The sequence below is a fragment of the Citrus sinensis genome, chromosome 3 (genome assembly GCF_022201045.2).
Source record: "Citrus sinensis cultivar Valencia sweet orange chromosome 3, DVS_A1.0, whole genome shotgun sequence".
NCBI lineage: Eukaryota > Viridiplantae > Streptophyta > Magnoliopsida > Sapindales > Rutaceae > Citrus > Citrus sinensis.
Genome location: NC_068558.1, coordinates 9,306,152 through 9,330,007, shown reverse-complemented (window position 1 = coordinate 9,330,007; position 23,856 = coordinate 9,306,152). Strand labels below are relative to the sequence as shown.

At 32.6% G+C, this 23,856-nt stretch overlaps 1 protein-coding gene across 2 annotated transcripts; it reads left to right on the top strand.

Annotated features, from left to right (window-relative positions):
* The first annotated feature begins 11,966 nt into the window (after window positions 1–11,966).
* Window positions 11,967–23,454, top strand: LOC102616223 (histone deacetylase 15). Of its 2 annotated transcripts, none has more exons than XM_006485693.4 (18): window positions 11,967–12,132; window positions 13,172–13,431; window positions 13,524–13,700; window positions 13,847–13,958; window positions 14,355–14,431; window positions 15,842–15,917; window positions 16,013–16,077; window positions 16,425–16,480; window positions 17,571–17,694; window positions 17,785–17,910; window positions 18,007–18,057; window positions 18,462–18,530; window positions 20,030–20,138; window positions 21,384–21,463; window positions 21,946–22,028; window positions 22,148–22,193; window positions 22,525–22,696; window positions 22,975–23,454. In XM_006485693.4, exons 2-18 carry the CDS (start codon window positions 13,201–13,203, stop codon window positions 23,094–23,096), a joined length of 1,776 nt encoding a protein of 591 aa, XP_006485756.2. In that variant the 5' UTR covers window positions 11,967–12,132; window positions 13,172–13,200; the 3' UTR covers window positions 23,097–23,454. The 2 variants fall into 2 exon arrangements, with proteins under 2 accessions (XP_006485756.2, XP_006485755.2); XM_006485692.4 differs by lacking the exon at window positions 11,967–12,132 and adding an exon at window positions 12,201–12,300.
* Window positions 23,455–23,856: the final 402 nt, after the last annotated feature.

The window sequence follows — 23,856 nt, the reverse complement described above, 5'->3', positions numbered from 1 at the left end:
TGGTATATGGATGAAAGTGCCACCTGGACGAGGTATGATGAATTCTAGTGAGCGTTAGTTGAGGACAACACCACCAGAGATGGAGGCAGGCAATCTTGGTAACTACTCAAACTCAAGGATTACAATGGTGGTGGGTGAGAATGGGGCCACAAAATCCGCGAAGGATGGGAACAAATCTCGTGGGAAAGAGCAGATGGATAGGAATGTGCCTATTACTTTGGAGCCTCCCACTCTTGTTAGAGGTTGGAGTCAAATGGGCATTAATGGCCAGAATTCGGGGGATTTTACTAGTGGCATGGCTATAGTAAAGGCAAATGAATTTAATTATGATTTTCAATTAATTATTTCAGATGCTAAGTGCAGAAGTTCGAGTAATGGGCCGCTTTTAATAGTGGGTTGTAAAGAGATGGGTACAATTCCCATGATGGAGAACTTAGATGTGTTAAAAAACGGACCAGCGGTGGGACCTGTGAATCAGGCCCACTGAGACAAATGAGTTGCTTAAACTGGAACTGTCGTGGATTAGGCCACCCATGAACAATTCAGGTTCTTGTAGACATGGCCAAGCAGTATAATCCTGTTTTTATTTTTTTGATGGAAACATTATACCATAGAGATAAGTTAGAGAAGCTTAAAATCCAGTTGGGTTATGTTGGTTTGTTTGTGGTAGATAAGGTTGGCCGGAGTAGTGGGCTTGTTTTATTTTGGAAGCCCAATTACAAGGTTCAATTACTCAAGTTTAGGAAGACGTTTATTGATGTGGATGTTGGGAATTCAGAGGGGAGACAATGGCGCGTCACGAGCTTCTATGGTTTTCCAGAATTTGTCTGTCATCGTGAGTCATGGAGCTTGTTGCGTTCTCTTGATTTGTCTTCATCTTTACCATGGGGTTTGTATGGGTGATTTTAATGATCTCCTCCACTCAAGCGAAAAGTATGGGAAGCATGTGCACCCGAAGTGGAAATTGTATGGGTTTCAGGAAGCTGTTTCGGATTCAGGTCTTTTCGATTTTGGCATGATTGTTTATCAATTCACTTGGGAACGCTCTCGGGGTTCTGAAGATTGGGTTGAGGAGCGGTTGAATCGTGCCCTAGCCTCTAATTCCTGGATTCACCTTTTCCTGAAAGCGAAAGTTATTAGTCTGGAAGTTTCTTGCTCTTATCATCTTCTAATTTTCCTTGATCCTGCTCCGGTGGAGAGATCCCCTAGAAGTAAGAAGTTTTGGTTTGAGAATAGTTGGCTCTGTGAATCTGATTGCATAAAAGTTGTGAAAGATAGTTGGGCTTCGTCTATAGGAGTGCCTATTTAAAATAAAATTTCTTCTTATAGCTCTGCTCTGCTTCGTTGGGGTAGTCACCTCACGCATGATTTCTAAACTCGTATTTTGGAGTGCAAGAGGAAAATGGCTTTGTTTCGGGTTAAATGTGATTCGGCTAGTGTGGATAGATTTATTAAAGTTAGGAAGTGCTATAACGAATTATTGCACAGCCATGAGATTTTTTAGAAGTATAGGGCAAAATCCATTTGGCTTAAAGAATGTGACATGAACTCAAGGTACTTTCATGCTATGTCTTTAGCTCGGAAGAAGCAAAATGTGATTGAGAAGCTTCGAAATATTCAAGGGCAGCAGTGTACTACTCCGGAAGACATTAACAAGATAATTAACAAGTATTTCACTCAGATTTTCTCCTGTGAATGTGGCTCTTGTGGTGAGGTCCTCCAATGTGTTGAGCCAAGAATTACAGCCGAGCAAAATCATTCTCTTATAGAGCCTTTTAGTCCAACGGATGTCCGTGATGCGATCTTCAACATGCATCCAAATAAGTCGCCTGGACCAGATCGTATAAATCTCGCTTTCTTTCAAAAATTTTGGCCAATCGTTGGAGATGAAGTCTTTGTTGCGTGTCTGAACTATATTAGGCAATGTGTGTTTTCTATTGATTTGAATAAGACCTCTGTGATCTTAATTCCTAAATAATATAATTGATTTTTGGCCAACAGCTTTATGTAATGTCCTTTACAAAATTGTTGCAAAGATGTTAGCTAGTCGTCTTAAGTTGGTATTGGGGTCTATCATTTCGGACTCTCAGAGTGCTTTCATTCCGGGTAGAGCAATTATTGATAATATTATGATTTCGGCTGAGATTATGCATTATCTAAAGAGGAAAAGACAAAGTAAGGAAGGGGCATCAGCTTTTAAAATTGATATGGCTAAAGCTTATGATATAATCGAATGAGGATTGTTATCTTCTATTATGCTCAAGATGGGTTTTAATTCTGATTTTGTTAATCTGATTATGTTATGTGTGTCCACTGTAACCTACAAAATCTCTTAGGATATGATGGAAATAGGCCCTATTGTTCCTAGCCGTGGCCTTTGGCAAGGTGATCCATTATCTCCATACCTCTTTATTATCTGTGCCGAGGGTCTAAGCTCGCTCATTAACCATTACGAGAGAGCAGGGCTGTTACATGGGGTAAGGATTGCTAGGGGTGCTCCATACCTCACTTATCTTTTTTTCGCTGACGACTACTTTATATTTTTCAAAGCTAGTGTCCAAGAGGCTCGTGCGATGAAGACTATTTTATTTATGTATGGGGCTGCCTCGGATCAGAAGGTTAACTACAATAAATCTTCCATTTCCTTTACCGCAAATGTTAACAATGAGGTTGCTCATTATATTTGCAGCCTCCTTGGGGTTTAGGGCACTGACGACCATGGCACTTATTTGGGTCTTCCATCATATATTGGCAGAAGCAAGTCTGCTGTTCTTAGTTATATCTGTGATAGAATTTGGAAGCGTTTGTAAGGGTGGAACAAAAAATTGTTATCAAGAGCAGGTAAAGATATTTTACTTAAGACAGTTGCACAAGCAATACCTAACTACGCAATGAATATATACCTTCTTCCCATGGAGCTTTATAAAGAGTTAGAAAGAATGACGAACTCTTTTTGGTGGGGCAGAAAAGGGAATGGCAGTGGGGGTATTATTTGGATGAAATGGGATAGATTGTGTAAACAGAAAACTCATGGGGGTATCGGCTTTAAAAGATTGCATTTTTTTTAATGTTGCAATGCTTGGAAAGCAAGGTTGGCATCTCCTAACCAATCACAATACTCTTGTGGCTCACATGTTCAAGGCGAGATACTATCCTAACACATCTTTTGCTGAGGCTCAGCTGGGGAGTAATCTTAGTTATGTTTGGAGATCAAATTTGGCTGCACAGCCAGCTATTCTTTGAGGTAGTCGTATTCAAATTGGAGGGGGCCAGCAAACAGTTATAGGTAGTGCCCCTTGGTTGCCAAACATGGACAGTGGCTTAATTACTTCTACTTTACCAGCAAACATCAATTCTGCAACAGTTGACAGCCTTATGGTTCCTAATCAATGTCGTTGGGACTATGATGTTATGGATGATATTTTCAACAACAGGGACCGAGATCTTATTCTCCGGATTCCTCTTAGTTCAAGGCTTAACAAGGATATTTGGTTCTGGTTGCCTGATTCCAAAGGTCTATTCCCAGTTTGTAGCTTCTACAGAATGCTTGATACTATGCATTCTCCCCCTAGTAGTAGTGGTTGGCATAAATTATGGCAACTTCCTGTTCCTGCAAAAGTTAAGAATTTTCTTTGGCGAGCAATGGCAAATGTTCTTCCAACTGCCGACAACCTTTTGCAGCGTCGAGTAGAGGTATAAGCTTTCTGCTCCATTTGTCACACTTCATCTGAATCTGTTTACCATATATTGGTTACTTGCCCTTTTGCTAAAGCTTGCTGGATATCCTCTGTGATGGGTTTTAATGGGAGTTGTGTGAGCTTTGTTTATTGGCTGGAGGATTTATTTTCTTGTTGTAATATTGATGATTGTAGCCTAGCTGCCATGGTTTGCTGGGGATTGTGGTTGAATAGAAATAACAAAGTTTGGAATGATGTCAATGGGAGGGTCCAATCTGTGTTGAATACTGCTAGGTAGAATATGTTTCTTTGGCAGTAAGCTCGCAAGAGTGTCTATTTCCCTCTAATTTTTTATTCATCTGCTCATGGCTCAGTTTGCTGGCTTAAGCCTAGTGTAGGGTGGTTCAAATGTAATGTTGATGCAGCTATTGTTAGTTCAAGAGGCATGATTAGTTTTGGTGCTGTCATCCAATCTGCTGGAGGTGAATTTATTGTGGCGAAAAGTGACATCCTTTCTGGTAGATTTGAAGCTCGTGAGGCAGAAGTTATTGGTGTAAGGGAAGCTCTCAGCTGGCTCAAGAAGTTTGTTTTTCAATTTGTTGTTTTAGAGATGGATAGTTTATAATTTTTAATGCTTTACATGATAAGGTTGTTTATCCTAATGACTTTGGTACTATTATCACTGATTGTAGAGTTTTAGCTCAATCTCTAGGAGAAGTAATTTTCTCTTTTGTTCGTCGATTTGTGAACTCCACTGCCCATACTGTTGCTTGGATGAGGAGTTTTATGTCAAGTTTAGGTGAGTAGAGACGTGTTCCACCTCCCGGGTTAATTGATGCTTTGTCTTTTTAATGCAATCCATATTTTCTTAAAAAAAAAAAAAAAAAAAGAGGAGGCGTGTCCAAATGCGAAAGCTCAACGTATTGCCGCGGTTCATAATTGTACATTGCGGACGTCTTTGTCCTTTAACGATAAGTACTAACTTCTTGCATGAGAGATTACCGTAGAAAGCAAAAATTAGGCATCAGTACCTTTCCATCCCCACGTGGAAATCTAATCTCAAACAAAACGAGTGTCCCATCTCTCGCCCCACCTTCCTACCTTTGCCCATAACTATAACGAATTTTTTTTCTCTCGAACCATCATGGCTTTCGTGACTTTTACCTTAAAAAAAAAATCATTAAAATAAAAAAAGTAGCAATAACCATTATTAGGTATTAAATTTTGACAATCGCAGAATTCGCAGTTGATTGGATCAAATTCGACGTAATTATTAATATGTAATTATTAATTAGAGCTTGTCCATATCAATTTAGTTAATAACTTGTTGAGTTTAAATTAAAAATTTTAACACCATGACTCATTCACGACACGATTAACTATTTAATTAATTATATTATATTGACTTATAATTTAGATAACGAATCTATGTTAATATTATTTATCATAAATTAAAAATAAATTAAGTAAACTACAAATCTCTAGAAATTGTAATAGAAACATGTTAAAACGTAGGAATATGATCTGTCAATCCAAATTGGCTCCTCCACTCGTCAGTCGTGATGAAGGAAAGGATTGAATCCACTCGTGATGAAGGACAGGATTGAACGGCCCAATCTACAAACAATGACTCCATTCTCAACGTAATATCTTGAGAGATTTCATCTGGATAAAAGAGAAACGCTATTATCCAAGTATGTAGAAACTATTAATTGAATGATAGAATTTTTATAGCCTATAAAATTATTTATTTAATTATTCTGCCATTCAGTTTTATTTAACCCTCTTATTATTTAATGGATAAAATGTTATGTCACTGAAAATAAGATAAAATTATGTATCATTAAGATAAAATTACCTAAACTATTAGATACAATTGAACGATCGAGATTGGGCATCCGAATAATTGGTCTCATGGCAGAATCCATAATTTTTTTTAATAATATGAAATTATATTATTTAATTTATAGGTTTCATTAAGAGACTTATCAAACCTATCAAATGACAAGTTTTTAATGAACAAACTTATCACCTCAACATATTAAGATAGTGTGCCTACTTCACATAAGGTTTTCCCCGAAGGCAACGAACGAGAGCTACAGAGCCATAATTGGATAATTTTGCTTTTTTAATTAGCCATTATTTTTTGAAAAAAGATGATTCATTAAACAGGAACGTTACAAGAGAAATGCAATGTCAAGAGGCGCCTCTTGCACCCATGTATAGAGCTCTAAGCGATGCTATTTTACTAGCATTATGAGCTGCTGACTTACAAGATCTTGAAATATGTTTCACAACAAACACACTTTTCTTACAAATAAAACCACTGATTTCAAATATAACTCAATCAATCTCTAAATTGCTACTAATTCTCTTTGACACGAGCCTAATGACATTGAGTGAATCGGACTCGACCACGAGTGGAATAAGCCCCAACTCCTCTGCCAATTTGATATCTTCCAATATTGCACTAGCTTCCACAAATTCGATATCACCAAAAAAAGGGTATTTGAGAACTTGAAGCAGCCATAAATTTTCCCTTCGAATTTCTAATGACGACTCCAAGCCCAGCGAAACCGTCAACCTCATTTATTGCTGCAGCTGAATTCAGTGTAAACCAATTTTGGTGATTTGTGAATACTGATTGCCGAATGGACCATTTCTCTGCACAAGAGGAGTCCTCATGGGCTGGGCTGGAGTTTATAAGACATTCGGTGGGGTGTCAAAAGGTGTACTCTTTTGAACTACAAAATACATAAGATGGGAGAAGGACCAATTTTTAAGATCCTAGCGTTGGGGAACTTGTGAGCCCAAAGGGAGTGAAATACCGTGCCATATACGTGTTAATTTCTTGAGCAGAGCTCATCACACTCTAAAGATCTTATAAAACCCCATTTTAATTTTATTTTCTAAAATACCCCACTTCAATTTATAGACTTGATTCCCTTTTCATAAAATACAAACACATTTTCTTCCAAATTAATTTTTTTTATAAAAACTCTACTACTTGTATTTACAGTAATAAAAAATTAGAAAACCAAATAGTTGAACAAATTTTCAGTTAAAAAAATTATACACACACACATGTACGATAGCTATAGATTGTGAGAAATTATTGGTTATGAGAATTGTGTGGCGGTATAAATTTTGTTAAAAACAATTTTGTAGGTGTTCAATTAAATTCCTATTTTAAAAAAAATTAATTTTGCTTTGAGCTATTTATGGAATTTCAATTGAAAAGGGTTTCACACAGACTTTATAGAGTATTAATAGCACCACTATAATTTTTTTGATAATCTTTTTTTTTTCCTTTGAATTTTGAATTATAAAAACATAACACATTCTTAATATAATAAGTTAATATATATTTAAGTCATAGAGATACAAAACTATACAAGCAAAAGCCAATGGTTTTAGCCCAAAAATAAGGTCAAATAAGGTTCCATTTGGTACAATTTTTTAAATAAAACTTATTTAAATAGAGTTTTTATAAATAAAATTTTTATTAAAAATTTATGAAATTACTTTAATATGCAAGTTTTTTAAAGTTATATTATGAAAAGAATAAAATAAGATTGTCAAATAAGTAGGTGATATTTTAGATATTTTAACATTAAAAAAAATTTCAACCTCTACTCCCAAAAACCCAAAATTTGAGCTTTTACTAGTAGGGGCAAAATAGTTTATTTAAAATTCAAAAGCTCTATTAGAAAAATCACCCAATAACAACAAAAAATATGATAAGAGCTTATGGAATTAAATAAACACTTATGGTCATTAAATAAGTCATATCAAACATGCACTAAGATTAATTCTAATCAAATGTGTCAAAGATCCATTGAATATGTTTGAGCCCTATCATTCAATATACACAATTCATCATGCAAAAGTGGTGGTGTGATTGCCACGTGATAGTCTACACGCATAGAATGACATAATATAGACATGCAAGCTAGTTCAAATGCTTTCCCCCTATTGCTTAGGACATGCAAACGTATTTATAGGATATTTAAATTTATGTGATCGCCATACATGTGAAAACTAAGGTATTATGCTTCATGAATTGATGTCAAGTAAAAGTATATCCCATGTCGTATGATTTATATATACTAGAAAATAGAACCGCGCTTCACGCGGCTTTGAAAAAAAAAATTTAGTATTATCCTTTTTTCTTACTTTACACTTGATAAAACTAATAAAAAATATGAATTGATTTTTTTTTTAAGATGAGACAGCCTTATAAAAAACAAAAAAAGTTATTAGCCAGCAATACAAATAAAGAAGCAACGCAAGATAAAGAATAAAATGAGAGAATATATTATAGAATGATTTTATTCATTCCAATTGTGTGTGTACAAAATAAAAAGATGAGATCTCCTTTTATAGTTACATAATCACTCCATGAAATTAATGAAAAATTATGGATCATAATTCCTTGTGAGATAGTGGGAGTTATATGGAAGCTAAATGTTGCTAATGGGAGATAGTGGAGAGACTAAGAGATATATGTTATGAACATCTATATTTATTTTAATAAATTCATAACACTTCCCCTTGGATGTTCATTATAAAGAATATGCCTTATTAAAATATTTACATAATTGTTATTGTGTAATAACAATCAAATTAATTATGAGAAGATGAAAATCCAAATCTAAAAAAAAAATTCTCTATTTATTATATAATATAGAATATACAAAGATGAGAAATGGTGATGCCACATCACCTCCTCAAGTCTCAGCTTTATATATATACTAGAAAATAGAACCGCGCTTCACGCGGCTTTGAAAAAAAAATTTAGTATTATCTTTTTTTCTTACTTTACACTTGATAAAACTGAAAAAAAAAATATGAATTGATTTTTTTTAGATGAGACAGCCTTATAAAAAATAAAAAAAGCTATTAGCCAGCAATATAAATAAAGAAGCAACGCAAGATAAATAATAAAATGAGAGAATATATTATAGAGTGATTTTATTCATTCCAATTGTGTGTGTACAAAACAAAAAGATGAGATCTCCTTTTATACTTACATAATCACTCCATGAAATTAATGAAAAATTATGGATCATAATTCCTTGTGAGATAGTAGGAGTTATAGGGAAGCTAAAGGTTGCTAATGGGAGATAGTGGGGAGACTAAGAGATATACATTATGAACATCTACATTTATTTTAATAAATTCATAACACTCCCCCTTGGATGTTCATTATAAAGAATATGCCTCATTAAAATATTTACATAATTGTTATTGTGTAATAACAATCAAATTAATTATGAGAAGATGAAAAGTCAAATTTAAAAAAAAAATTATCTATTTATTAGATAATAAAGAATATACAAAGATGAGAAATGGTGATGCAACATCACATTCTCAAGTCCCAGCTTTATATATATACTAGAAAATAGAACCGCGCTTCACGCGGCTTTGAAAAAAAAATTTAGTATTATCTTTTTTTCTTAATTTACACTTGATGAAACTGAAAAAAAAATATAAATTGCTTTTTTTTTTAGATGAGACAGCCTTATAAAAAACAAAAAAAGCTAATAGCCAGCAATACAAACAAAGAAGCAACGCAAGATAAATAATAAAATGAGAGAATATATTATAGAGTGATTTTATTCATTCTAATTGTGTGTGTACAAAATAAAAAAATGAGCTCCCCTTTTATAGTTACATAATCACTCCATGAAATTAATGAAAAATTATGGATTATAATTCCTTGTGAGATAGTAGGAGTTATAGGGAAGCTAAAGGTTACTAATGAGAGATAGTGGGGAGAGTAAAAGATATATGTTATGAACATCTACATTTATTTTAATAAATTCATAACACTCCCCCTTGGATGTTCATTACAAAGAATATGCCTCATTAAAATATTTACATAATTGTTATTGTGTAATAACAATCAAATTAATTATGAAAAGATGAAAAGCCAAATCTAAAAGAAACTTTCTCTATTTATTAGATAATAGAGAATATACAAAGATGAGAAATAGTGATGCCACATCACCTCCTCAAGTCTCAACTCTATATATATAGATATAGATATAGATTCATCATGCAATAAATGTATTTTTCATGCAGTACAAGTATACCCAAGCCACTCCTTTAGTTACTCCAAGGGGTATGGTGTGGAAAGTGAAAGGAGCGATCATTAATGCCCAGATCCACTTAGACTGTGTGTGGGTTTGTGTAGAGTTTATTAGATAATATAGCTAGCAAAAAAGGATTAAATTTTAATATTGAGAAATTATCATTGCACCACCTTTATTTTGTCTTATATTCATCTAACTACTATAAAATTTTAATATGTATTTTGCACCACCTTTCTTTTCACATTTGTATCAACTAGCTACTTTTGCATTAACACTATTAAATAATTTTAATAAAATGACAATTTTACCCCTAAATAAATTAAAAGACTATTTTATTTTATAAAATTAAAAATTATAATCATAAAAATATCCCTAAATTTAATAAAAAATAAATCCCAATAGAGGTGCTCAACTGATTTTTACTAAATTTAGATTTTACAAAATTTTAATAATTATTTTATTAAAAATTAAAATTTTACAAAATTTTAATAAAAATAAATGAATTTATTTATTAAAAAATTTTAATTTTGTAAAATTTTATTAAAATAACTGAATTTATTTCTTAAAAGAATAAATCCTAAAATTTTAATAATTTAGGGGATTTTTATTAAATCCCAAAATTTTGTAATTATTTTTATAATTATAATTTTATATTAAAATAATTTTTATTAAAAATAAAAATTCTAGTTTTGGGATTTATTTTTATTAAATTAGGGATATTTTTATCATTATATTTTTTTATTTTTAAATTTTTTATAAAATAAAATGGTCTTTTAATTTATTTGGGGTTAAAACTGTCATTTTATTAAAATTATTTAATAATATTAATACAAAATTGGCTAGTTGATACAAATGTGAAAAGAAAGGTGGTGCAAAATACATGTTAGAAATTTGTAGTGGTTGGATATAAGACAAAATAAAGGTGGTGCAATAATAATTTTCCTTTAATATTTAGTACAACTATAAACCTATAATTATTTATTATCTGAAAAATAAAACTTAGGTTAAAATAGTAAATTTATCTCCATCACATTTACGCCATTATTTATCTCATGCATTGTTATAAATATACATTATTTAGTAGCACATTAAAGGAAGACCACTTGAGTTGCGATGGTTAATATCTCGATGCATTGTCAATTCGTAAGATAAGCAATATCCAATTAATAAAAGGTTAGCCTCAAAGAAATTCGGAAAATAAGCAAATTATGTGACTTTTAGGCTATTAAAGCAAAGGCAAAATACATTACTAAAGGGGTGGGATTCAAGTAGGAACAAGAGAAAGAGAAATATTGTTCTTCTCTTGAACCATGAAAAGCCTTTTTCTAGCCTATTATTGTTTCAAGAGGGATGTGAGCTCAACTTTCGAAATTCTTTTGAGGGGATATGTCAGTAGTCACAAAAATGCCTTTACATAAGCGAAACTAGGGATACAGTATCATATAGTTTGGACGCCAATATATGATAAAAAAAAATTAATAAAAGTCAATAAAATATAAGGAAGATTGGGAATTTTTCCTCCTCAAATCAATCTATACTATTTACTCTTTATTGTTTTTATAATAATTAATAACTCTCATTACACCATAATTTTACAATATTATCTTTATTTTTAAATACATTTTTGTTTAAAGTTATTATTAATTAAATAAATCATATGAACAGAGATTAAAATAAAAAATTTTGAATATTAAAAATAAGAAATGTTGGTTTGAGAGTGAATAAAAAAATATTGATAAGATATTTTTGTATATATTTTTGTTATTTTAAATATTTTTGTTATAATAAATATCTATTTTATATTCTTAAGATAAAATATCAAGTAAATGGCTTACTTATCTCTTTTTTTTAAAAAAAGTTTTTTATTTTTTATGCCAAGAGAATAATGACTATTATAAAAATAATAAAGAGTAACTAATATCTAAAATATAAACGTCTAATCTAATCTAACCATTCCTACATTATCGAGTATGGTGCCCTTAAATGTACACTACCATTATCATAATCCACTGAACATGTGCGAGTGCTAATTTGTCTCAAAATAAGTTCCGTTGTTATTATAATATTTTTATATGGGCGGAGGTCACCAGTTTGTTAAATTTGATGGTTTTTTAAAATTAAATATTGATAGTTTATCAACTCAAAACTCCTTTCAAATTTTTAAATATAAAAAAGGCCAACATATTTTATCAAAAATCTAAAGCGTAAGAAGCAAAAACAAAATAAAACAAAAAGAATTGCAAGTCAAAGCGCACCGTTTCAGTAATATTAAGTAACCAGCTTCTCTCATCCTTCGAATTTGCCGGATTTGCATCGAGGGACCCCTCGATTTGCTCTACGGCTCCTACTACCCTCTGGTAAGAATTAAGATCACAGTAAACTTTGTTTGAAAAAAAAATTAATTATTCTTTAATTGATCTGTGAATTTTCGTTCTCGTCGATACTTTAACGGCTTTTTTTTTTCAAACGAATAAAAATGAAAACAAAGATCTATTTGCAGATATTTATGTCTCCGTACAATCTAGGTTTTCTTTTTCTTTTTGAATTAATACCAGTAGAATGTGATGCAGGCTTGAAATTTGCCTTCATTTTTTTCTGTCTTCTAATTATAATTTATTTTATAGATTCATTTACGCATATGTAAATGTTTAGTTTAGCTATAAGCTGTTTTTGTGCTTACTGTCTCTGTTAAGCTTGTCCCTGGGAGAGAAAAATTAATTTTAGTTTTAGTTTGGTACTGAAGTTAGTTGATTTTATATTGTATATTCTAGTTTTAGAGAGAGCATAGAATTCTACCCTTTAATATATTTTGAAAACCCAATGAACGCTCATTTTTTCTAAGCGTTTAAAAGGAAAAAAAGAAAAAAGGAAGCTTGAATTACAAGAGATTAAATGGGAAAAATGATGTAAAATTAAGTGGGAATTTATTCTTTGTTCCTCTGTATTATGTTACAAAGACTGTAAGTTGATTTTTTTTTCTGGTTTGTGTTTGTTTATTATGCTGGAGGGAGAGCCTGCAAGTCAAAGTCCGATACCGTATAAGTTTATTCAAGGCCATAGGGTTTAATTTGGGTCGGGGTGCATGGTAACTTTTAGAAAAAGGAAAAAGCTGTTTGTGCTGAGTCATTTTTTATCAAATTTGGCAATGATACATTTTTTTTTAGTTTCTAGTGCAGTTTTCTTTATTTTTTTGATTTAGGAATCTTCCCCTCCCTCTTAGGTCCTTTTAACTATGTATTTGTTTTCTTCTTCTGTGTAATTGAGCCTTTTTTTATTTTTCTTTGATGCGGAAAAGAAAAGGAAATGAATGTCAAGTTTTAAGTGCATTTAACATTCTTAATCTTTAGCCATTGTTGGCTAGTGGTTTGAAGTTTTAATGAAAGATGATTTTGGCAGAACATCTGCATGCGAACTCGGAATACAGTATGGTTATAGAAGCACTTCAAACTAGCCGTTTAGCGAACGGGGAGGCTGAGAATAGTATTTGCCCAGAAAGTTTCCTATCTCCACGTCAAGACTGTAAAAGAAGACATGGTTCTAATGGAACCATTGCTACTCCTTATGATGAAAATTGTACCAATGAACACATGGTAGGAGTATCCAGCAGAGATGCAACTGAAGATATAGATACAAATATACAGCCTGATGTTGTTTTTGTACGTGAATCACATGATGTATCGGTTGTTTGGAATTGGCTATGCTTAAGTACTTAAAAACTTATATTATTTATTATGTTACTTCTCTACAGAAAAAGGCAAGGGTACAGAGAGAATTGACTTTGCAAGATATGTACAACCAAGACTCCTTCGATGACGATGATGAAGATGACAGTGACTGGGAGCCCATGCAAAAACATTTCGAGATTATGAAATGGTTTTGCACCAACTGCACGATGGTCAACCTGGATGATGTTGTCCATTGTGATGTATGTAACTAGTATATCTCTCTTTCTTATAAACTTGTGGTGTGATGCTAGTCTGGTACTGCCGTACCTGTATTCTGCATTGGCAACTATCTAACATAAAAGATGTTGTTGTCTGTAAATGATTTGGTGAAATGTCCTCCTTGCAGATATGTGGGGAACATAAGGAATCCGGCATCCTGAGGCATGGATTTTTTGCATCACCTTCTTCACAAGATGGTCCAACTGATGTTGAATTAGAATTCAAAGGGAAATATAAAGGTGATTTGTTACTAAGCGTAGTTGGTATGTTTGCCATTATTTGTAAAAAATTCCTTTGTTAAAATGTTTTATGTATGTAGCTTTCCATTATCATGATACTGAATTTTATTGAAATTCTTGGCATGGTCTCATATTCGGTCTTTGTCTTTGTCTCTTTAACAAATAATTCTAGATTTTAGTTTTTTCTTGAAATAAATTTTCTTGAAGCTCAATTAAAATTTGATTGGATGAAACTTGAATCCATCTTGATGTCTATCTATATTGTTACAAATCTCATATTCTCTTGCTTCCAATAGATTATTCTGAATCACCTAGCATGTGCTATCTAATTGTTAAGCTAATGTTGTTGATATTGCATTCATCTGATTCTGTTTGTACTTGGGAGGTTGTCTGTAGACTTGCAGTCCGGAGTTTCTTTCTCCAACAGGTGCACAGCAATAGGGTTTGATGAGAGAATGTTGCTACACTCAGAAGTAAGGTTTTGCTGTACAACATATTCTGTTCAAACTTCTGCTTGAATTGAGATGGGGTAGATAATGCCTTAGGCCATCTCCAATGCTTAACACCATTTTGGTGTAACACCAACACCAAAAATGTACCTTTTTCACACCAAATTACTATTTTATTTCCAACCCATTTACACCAAATTTTACACCAAAAAGAATATTCTTCTTTTTATTCTTTTAATTCTCAAGAATTAATTCAATTAACGCAATAAATATTACTATTAATATAGATAATTAAGTAATAAGTAAATTTTTATCGATTAACAAAAAAAATATAGAAAATTATTAAATTTGCATTTAATTAACTAAATTAGTACATTATGAAAATTAAACATTACATTAATATAGAAAAATACAATAACAATAATAATACTCTAGTTATTCGAATTACTAAATTCATCTCATAAATGATCAATTAGTGCATTTCGGAGTGCAATGTGAGCCTCTTTATCCTTGATTTGTTTGTGTCGAGCAAGAAATTCTTGAAATTTATGCTAGTAGTAGTAGCTTTTTAAATTTGTGTTAATTTAATTTTGTAATATGTAATCTAGTAATTAATGTTATTGGCATTTTATTTTTATTATTTATTTTTGTGTTGAATATTTTTTATTTAAAATATTAGTATAATATTCAAAAATTAAAAAATGAAATTAAAATAATAACAAAAATAATAATAATAACTTAAAAATATTATATAAAATAGGACATATAAGTAAATAAGAAAAAGTAATAAGAATATTTGGGACTTTTTTCCCTAGCACCAAATGAATAGTGTTGCACCATATTTGGTGCAATACTATTCATAACACCATTTTGGTGTTGATTTTGGTGTTACATTGGAGAAGCATTTTACACCAAAAATGGTGTAAAAGGTGGTTTGGTGTTAGGTTTAGTGCTACATTGGAGATGCCCTTAAATAGTATGATTTTGTGCTTCAGAAAATAGAAACCTAAAATAAGCAGCAAATTTACTGATGACAACATATGTTAGTAATTTTCTTATGATAATTCAAAGTTTTTGGAAACTGTGAATCTGGTGAACTTTAAAACTTCGATTGGAATTCATCCATTTCTTTTCTTTAAGAGTGATACAAACTGTATTTTTTGAACTTCAGATGAACAGAATTAATCCCATGGTAAATTGGTTTATGGCAAAACAACAAATTCTTTTAGTTTAGTAGATAATATTGCATCATATTCTATGTGATCACATACAGTTGCTTAGTTCTGATGACAGTTTTTTTTTTTTTTTTTAATTTTATCCAATATCCTGTTTTGTTCATTTTTCTAAAGTTAGTGGAGAGAGTGGCGGTTTTGCTTTTTTTCTTTGTTTTATAAATACTTACAATTCTGTCTTGGTTATTCTTTGCAAGAGTAGGTTGAGATGAAGCCACGTCCACATCCAGAAAGACCAGATCGTCTTCGAGCTATTGCTGCTGGCCTTGCTACCGCTGGTACTTTTTCTTTTGCAAATTTTCTGTTTTAGGTTAGGGATTTGGTTAATCCGTGTTTCTGGAGCACACAAGAAATGTGATTTTGATCTTTGCAGGTATATTTCCGGGAAGATGCCATCCAATTTCTGCTAGAGAAATTACAAGAGAAGAACTTAAGATGGTTGGTGGCCAGTTTCTTAACTTGAGCCTTGAAGCGTAAAGGGGTCATATTGTGATCTTTATATCCTGTCATTCTATATTGTATTAGGTGTTTTCATCTGAAAATTTTAAGCAGAAAAGCATTGCAATGAGAGTTAACTTGACATTGACTGTTGAATGTCTGAGGTTGTATGGCAACACGGAATGATTGCCAGTTTATGTATGTTGGGGCTGGGTGGTGTCACAACAATAATGATATATAGCTTTGGTGGCCTACATGTCCTTATCTGTTATTTTTTGAGGTGGACATTGTTATTACTTTTGTGATAATTTTTAATGTTTCTCATTTTTCGATTTCGGGATCCATAGGTTCATTCTTTGGAGCAGATTGAAGCTGTGGATCTTTCAAGTCAAATTCATTCTAGGTTTGTAACCAATCATCTTTTCATTAATCCGTCTTTCATCTCTCTTTCTTTCTCTCTCTAATGTGTGTGTGTGTGTATTGGAAATTTAAGTAATCTATAATCGGTTTGTACGTAAATTTGTGCAATGAGAACATCTAGGTGGTGAATAATATCTATTTGGGTTGGAGGGAGTTTGACATTTTTGTATGAAAGAGGGAAAAAGTGAGTATGTATGTGTATTATCTTCACGAAAATAAACTATTAAAGTACTCAAACTAGAAGGGAGTTGAAGTATTTTTTAGATAGGTTTGGATGGTGTAGTTTTTGCAATCAAACGTTGTAGGTGGTGAAAAATTATTTTTTTGGTTTTAAGGGGGTTTGAGCCTTGGTATGAGAAAAATATTGAAAAAAGAAGAAGATAGAAATAACAAATTTTTAGAGCTTGTTATGTTATACTTTGGTTGTACGTTTTCACATGATCGATAGTAAGATTTTATAGGTTGAAGCCCAAAAAAGAAAGAATATATATATATATATATATATAAAAGAATCACCATATTAACATGTTGTGCCATTTAATATGTTTAGGGAATTGTTAGAAACACAAATTTCTCTCTATTTTTCTCTTGTGAATTAATGGGAGGTTGGACCTCAGGTGGAGAGGTGGAATGACAAGATTCAAAGGAAGTCAAAAGAAAATTCGAATTTTTGTTTCGAATTTCGAATTTGAATCTTCGAAATTCAATCGATTTTGATTCTATTCTCAAAATATAGAAAAATAGAGTACGTTATAAAGAATTAATTAGTAAGTTGAATATCCAGGAGTCAATCATTAATTTGAAATTTTAAAAACAATTTCGAATTGCTAGTAAGTTGGATATGGTGAGATAAGACTTTTGGAAGACTGAGGAAGAAATAACATATTAACATTTAGTTCTTGGGTTGTCTAGGGAAAGAGGCATATGCAATGTTGAGTTGGCTGAGCTTATCTTTTGTCAATTTATCGGGAACTTAATAGCCTGGTCTTGTCTTGAAGCCTAGTTATACAGGATTTGTTTTTGTTTTTAAACGCCATTGGGTTCATGATTAACTTGTTATTTCTGATTGGCAGTTATTTTACTCCTGACACGTATGCTAATGAGCATTCAGCACGTGCTGCTAGGCTTGCAGCAGGTTTGTGTGCTGATCTTGCTTCAACAATTTTGTCTGGACGTGCTAAAAATGGTTTTGCTCTGGTATGAGTAATTTGTCATTTGCATGTATGTGAAATCTTGACTGATTTTGGTCCTTTTGTTGTTTATCTTTAACGTATTTTGAATTGTCAGGTTCGGCCTCCGGGTCATCATGCTGGTGTAAGCCAGGCCATGGGGTTCTGCCTGCACAATAATGCCGCAGTTGCTGCTTTAGCAGCTCTGGCTGCAGGTGCAAAGAAGGTTCTTATAGTTGATTGGGTAATTTTCTGCTATACGGTCTTGATACATAGTTGCTGGATCTGATACACCGTGCATTGAATTGGGGAAGTAACTTATTCTTGTTGATTGTTGCAGGATGTTCATCATGGAAATGGCACCCAAGAAATATTTGAGCGGAACAAATCGGTATGTCAGAGAATATTAATCGAATTTTTAACTAACCAATCTGTTACTTTAGAAAAATGGTTGTTTATGTAAGATTTTTTACCTTACCCTGAACTCCAATTATTGATAATTTGTTAAAAAAAGATAAATGCTATTTCTGGGGCTAACGGACAGTTTGTTCACCTTTTTAAGTCTCCTTTTCTATTGACACAATCTATGTTAACTTTTTATCAGATATTGGATAATGTGATAAAACAAAAGTAGCATGCTATGAGAATTTGAATGTTGCACTGCACAAATTCTCTGCTTCTTCCATTGCATTTTCTCATGGATAAATTACTTAAAGTTGAAGGTTTTGCATGGAAATTCACCTATTGGTTTTTTGGCTTTATTTTTCAGTGCTGATGTCATGGTTCCACTTATAGGTTCTGTACATTTCCTTACATAGACACGAGGGAGGAAGGTTTTATCCCGGTACTGGAGCTGCGAATGAGGTAATTGATTGCTAACACTTTTTTTGAAGATAAGAAAATCAAAGTGTTCTTTCAGTTCGAGTCATCCAAATCTTTGTTGACGTGGCTGTACATTTAGCACGAATGTGAGATGTTTGTAGGTAATAGATTAAAAAGATTGAAATTTTAAGTTTTGTGATTTGCTGCATGTGTGCCTTCAGGTTTTTGGGTTTGGGGGTTCAAGGATTTATCTGTTTGCTATGACTTTAATTTTTTGTGTCGTATGATTTTTTTTTTTAATTATTTGTTGATTTGCCATAGCTTTTTTATTATTAAAATATTGCAATGAGCAAGCATTGGCAGAAAATATTTTCTTTTCTTTGCCCCCACTAAACACAGATTGCAACTGTGTTTCCTTCTCTTTCACATCTCTTAAGTTGGTGCTTGACCTATTCTAATTAGTATATCTACTGCTTTCTGTGTAATGATGTTTAAACATAGCTTAAATATAGGAGATGGCGGCAAGGAACTGCTGACTTAGACTGTAGTTATGATGCTGACATTTTTTTCTTCTTTTTCCTTTGTTGATTGGTTAAGACAATGAAGTTATGATAACGGTTTCTTTATAAGTGTAGCAGTTCTCAAGTCTAGGCATACAGAATATACCTTTCATACAGACCTGAGAATAAGAGCCTACCAAAGGCTGATAAATGCATTTATTAGCTTTTCGGTTACATCCCCCTTGTCTTTTCTTTATAAAGTCTCCCCTGTTTCTTTGTAAAATTCTCCCATTTTTATTGAGCTTTTGGTTCCATACCAATAAATGATGAAGATTAACCTTTTCCAGATGCCTATGGAAAGGATCCATTCGCTTTTGTAACATTTTCCCAACCTGGAAAGGTGGTGGTGGGAAAACAAAGTACTATTTTAGTTATTGGTCAGAAGCCTGGCCTCTGAATAAAAGATCCTGATGTTATAGGGAGGGGCTAACTTCTGTGGTGAAAGAACTATACTCCTGTTAAGAGGTAAAATACCAGTGGAGGTCTTGTGGAAATACAGAGCATTAGAGCTGCACCAAAAACTCTGAGATGGATAATGACATCATGAGGTCTGACATATGTTCTAGGTTATTCACATGTCTGATAGAGCTTTATTTCATTTTGTTATGTTATTTAATATATTTCTGTCCAGGGTTTATAAACACATTTAAGTTGATATTCACTGCATGAGTTGTGGCATGAATCGATACATGTGGTGTATTAGAAATTTCTCTTGTTGAACATTTTGAATTCATACTTCTGTCTGCTTGCTCATTTAGAAAACTAAGTGGTAAGATGTATCTCTCTGAAAATATATATACTCTCTGTTTGGTTCTGTGCATGCATCATGCATCATTATTTTATTCTTGTTTGCAATATGGTATCTATTTCTTCCATCTGGTCTACTTGGTTCTGTATTTTTTTATTTTAACTGCTAACCAATTCTGTCTTTGCAATACAAACTAATATTAAATAGTTTAATTGGCATTAACATTTCTGCAGGTTGGTATTGATGGTGCAGAAGGATATTGTGTAAATGTTCCGTGGAATCGTGGTGGAGTTGGAGATAATGATTATGTTTTTGCATTTCAGAATGTTGTTCTTCCCATAGGTTACTCTCCCTAATTTCTATCCTTGCATGTGTATGTTCATATGAAGAAGAGGTATTTGGTATTAATATTTGTGTCGTAGTGTGGAAACTTTTCATGAACTATTACATTACTGATTCACTTCATCTTAGTATCTTTGTGCATGCGATTGAAAAGTTTGGGTTTCAGTGCTGGCCAGCTACATATTAGCTTGACTCACTAATGGTCTGAAAGACCATTTAGCACACAATATGAATAAGACTGTTTAATAGAGGAGAACTATGGTGACTCACTCTGTCTCTATGGCTTTTACGCATGTCCTTAAGTTTTTTATTTCATTTTTTATTCTCTGCACAAAAATCAGCTTTTTGTCTGGTCATTTGAAGAAATAATACCCAACATTTGTTAAAGTATTACACTTATGTCATATATGTTAACTTCATTGATATGTTAACTTCATTGAAATTTACTTCATTACTCCTTGAATTTGAGAAGCTTCTTGAACACACTAGCCTCTTAATATTGTGTTCAATAAAAATTTGAAGGGGCAATAAAGTGAATTCAATGGAGTGCACACGTGTGTAATAGTGTAATACTTTCAAGATTGTTGGGTAATTATATATCCTGTGATGCCCATTTTGTTGTGGAATAATGCGTAGGATCATAAACTATGGGTTCACCTTTATAAGTACTGCTGATATAAGAGAATGCTAGTTGTTTGGAAGGGAAACACTGGTGGTTGTGCGTGATTCTAAGATTAGGGATGGCATTTTTCTTGGTATTTCATACCCAAATCTTGAAAATTTCCATCCGAATCCTAAACCACTCTCAAGTTTTGAGGATCCATGGATATAAGGATGGGTATGGGAAGGGTCATGGATGATGTATATCTTACCATTTCCATGGATTGAAATATGCCATCCCTAGTTCTGGGAAACTGGATAGGATTTCTGAATATTGATCATTAGTGTTTCAATTTCTTGGCTGCTGTGTATGTGTAAGATGAAATGCCAATTAATCTTTGTGGTGTTTAATGTTTGAAATCATTGCTGAATTAACCCCACAGTTTGTGTGCTACTCTCTTTACATGGTATGTTCTATTTAATGATTTTATGCTCTCTTCTTTAGTCCATGGAGGGTAGCCTTAAACTATGTATTTTCATTTTAACTGCTGACTGTAGTAATTTTGTATGTTATAACAAGTGTATCGTCTGCAATCGATTAGTACTTCTATCTATTTGATGGTTTTTTCAAACACATAATTTCAGCTTCGGAGTTTGATCCTGATTTCACTATCATATCAGCTGGATTTGATGCCGCAAGGGGTGATCCTTTAGGCTGCTGTGATGTAAGGATTTTCTTATTGACATGAGTTTTCTTATTTACATTTTTGATCATTTAGTTTGATTGCATCATTGCTAATTATTCGTTTGTTAGTGCAGCATTAGTTCAACTGTAGTAGTGTTCCCTGTAAATTATGTTTTTCTTGTTTAGAATGTGTTGAAAATTTTTAAATTTTGATGTGCTTCAAAAAATAAATGGTTTGTCATTTTGCTGTTTTGAATTTGTATGGGGGCCCTCAATGGTTCAAGTCACCTGTAGTAGTCCTCCCTATAATTGTGTTCTGCTTGTTTAGATTGTGTTGAAAACTTTCAAATTTTGATGTGCATGAGAAAATAAATGGTTTGTTTACAATGTTTTGAAAACTTAAATTTTGATGTGCTTGAGAAAATAAATGGTTTGTCATTTTGTTGTTTTGAATTTGTATGTCTGCATTTGGGTTTTTGCCATTTTGACTGTTGATTTCTTACTGAACATTTTTCCATGTAGGTAACTCCTGCTGGATATGCACAGATGACACACATGCTGAATGCTCTCTCCGGTGGCAAGTTGCTTGTTATACTCGAGGGCGGGTTTGTGCTTTAATTATATGGTCTTCGTTTTATCATCATTATTTTCAGTCAGTTTTGGTTTTAAACAGTATTTATTTCTTTGATTTGAGGAGTTATATGAGCTATATATTTGTTTGCAGCTACAACCTCCGTTCAATATCCTCTTCTGCTACTTCAGTGATTAAGGTGAATTCCAGTACCTGAAAAATGGACATTTCACAAATAGATATTTTCATTTGGAAATTTTGTATAGCTCTTATTATTGGTCTATTCAAACATCACTATTGGATTCACCATGTTTGGGAAGGTCACACATTTAAAAACATCCATGGTACCTTGATACCTTGGATTCTTTCATACAAAGAGATTGGCCCTGTAACAAAATGCACTTCTATTAGTGATGGTAGTGTTTTTTTTTTCTTTTTTGGAGGTAAATGGATACTGTGTTTTCTTATATTTCTGTTTAATGATGATGTCTTATATTTCTATATTTTTTAACATAATTTTGGTAATAAAGGTATTGCTGGGTGAAAATCCTGGATGCGAATTAGGTGACTCTGCTCCTTCCAAATCTGGCCTGGTAACTGTTCTTGAAGTATTGAAGATTCAGATGAACTTCTGGCCTTCTCTAGCATCCTGCTTTACAGAATTGCAGTCACTATGGGAAATATACGCTGCTGAAAACAAAAGTGAGGAGCCCATTTCTGAGCTTTTCTTAATAGTTTAAATGTTCACGGTTCAAGTTTAGCTCATTTACTTCTAGTATTTCTTAATTTGTTTAGTTCATTTACTTCTAGTATTTCTTATTTGTGAGACAAGAATGACATTTTTGATAGTTATACCCGAGAAAAATGTACAGGAAAGAGAGAGTGAGGGGTGGGAAGTCTTGGATATGCATCATTTTGGGATGGTTTTGTTTTTTCCTTCCCAGTAAATTATCCCATATTAATATATCCCCATCTTGCAGAAAAGCAAATTAAAAAGATACGTCGAGCTGACGCACCAATATGGTGGAAATGGGGAAGGAAAAGGTTATTATATCAAATTATTAAAGGGCATCTTCGAGTAAGATCAAGGGGTGTTAACTGACTTGTGGCGGTGACGCACCAATATGGTGGAAATGGGGAAGGAAAAGGTTACTGTATTAAATTCTTAAAGGGCATCTTTGAGTAAGATCAAGGGGTGTTGACTGACTTGTAGCGGTTACCTTTGTGCATCCCTTCTATCCTGTAATTTTGTGCATTTTGTTTACCTTTCAGGTTTTCTCCATGCAGTTTTTATGTGGATATCGAACACTTTCTTTTTGTCTTTTTATTATTCTAATGCAACTTACTAGAATATTTGAACCTTATTTCTCTTTTTTCTGCCCTTTGCTTCTCATAGAGTGAAAGGGTTCGATTTAGTCAGATTCTACCGAGTCTAATGTATCTATTCACATTCATTAACATGATTACGACCGCTGTGCTTGATCGTTCATGCAACTTTAGAATTGTTGCTTGTTAGGGAGTCTCATGAATTACTGCTGTCTGAGAGAGATCATATAACTAAATTCACCTTGATCTTCCATGAGATTATATATTCCTGAATGGATGTTTTATACGGTAGAATATAGCCATTTAATATTATTGTTATTTTTATATTTCTTGTTATACCTAAATTAATATTATATTTTGTGAATTCTTGTATATTCCACAAATTTTGTTATCTAATATGGTGTAATTCAAACAAATTGAACAAGAATTGTATTGAGCCTTCAAAAGTTTACTCCTGGCTTTAATTTGAAAGGCATTATTATTAAGAGAATTGTGTTTTGATACATAGTATAACAAATTTCGATTAGAAAAGATTC

Bases quoted from the DNA above. Each gene is read 5' to 3' on its own strand.
- LOC102616223 (XM_006485692.4), top strand. From the start codon at position 12,252: ATGAAAACAAAGATCTATTTGCAGATATTTATGTCTCCGTACAATCTA. The intron at 13,959-14,354 runs GTGATTTGTTAC...GGTTGTCTGTAG, and splicing joins ATTCAAAGGGAAATATAAAG to ACTTGCAGTCCGGAGTTTCT. The intron at 20,139-21,383 runs GTTACTCTCCCT...ACATAATTTCAG, and splicing joins GAATGTTGTTCTTCCCATAG to CTTCGGAGTTTGATCCTGAT.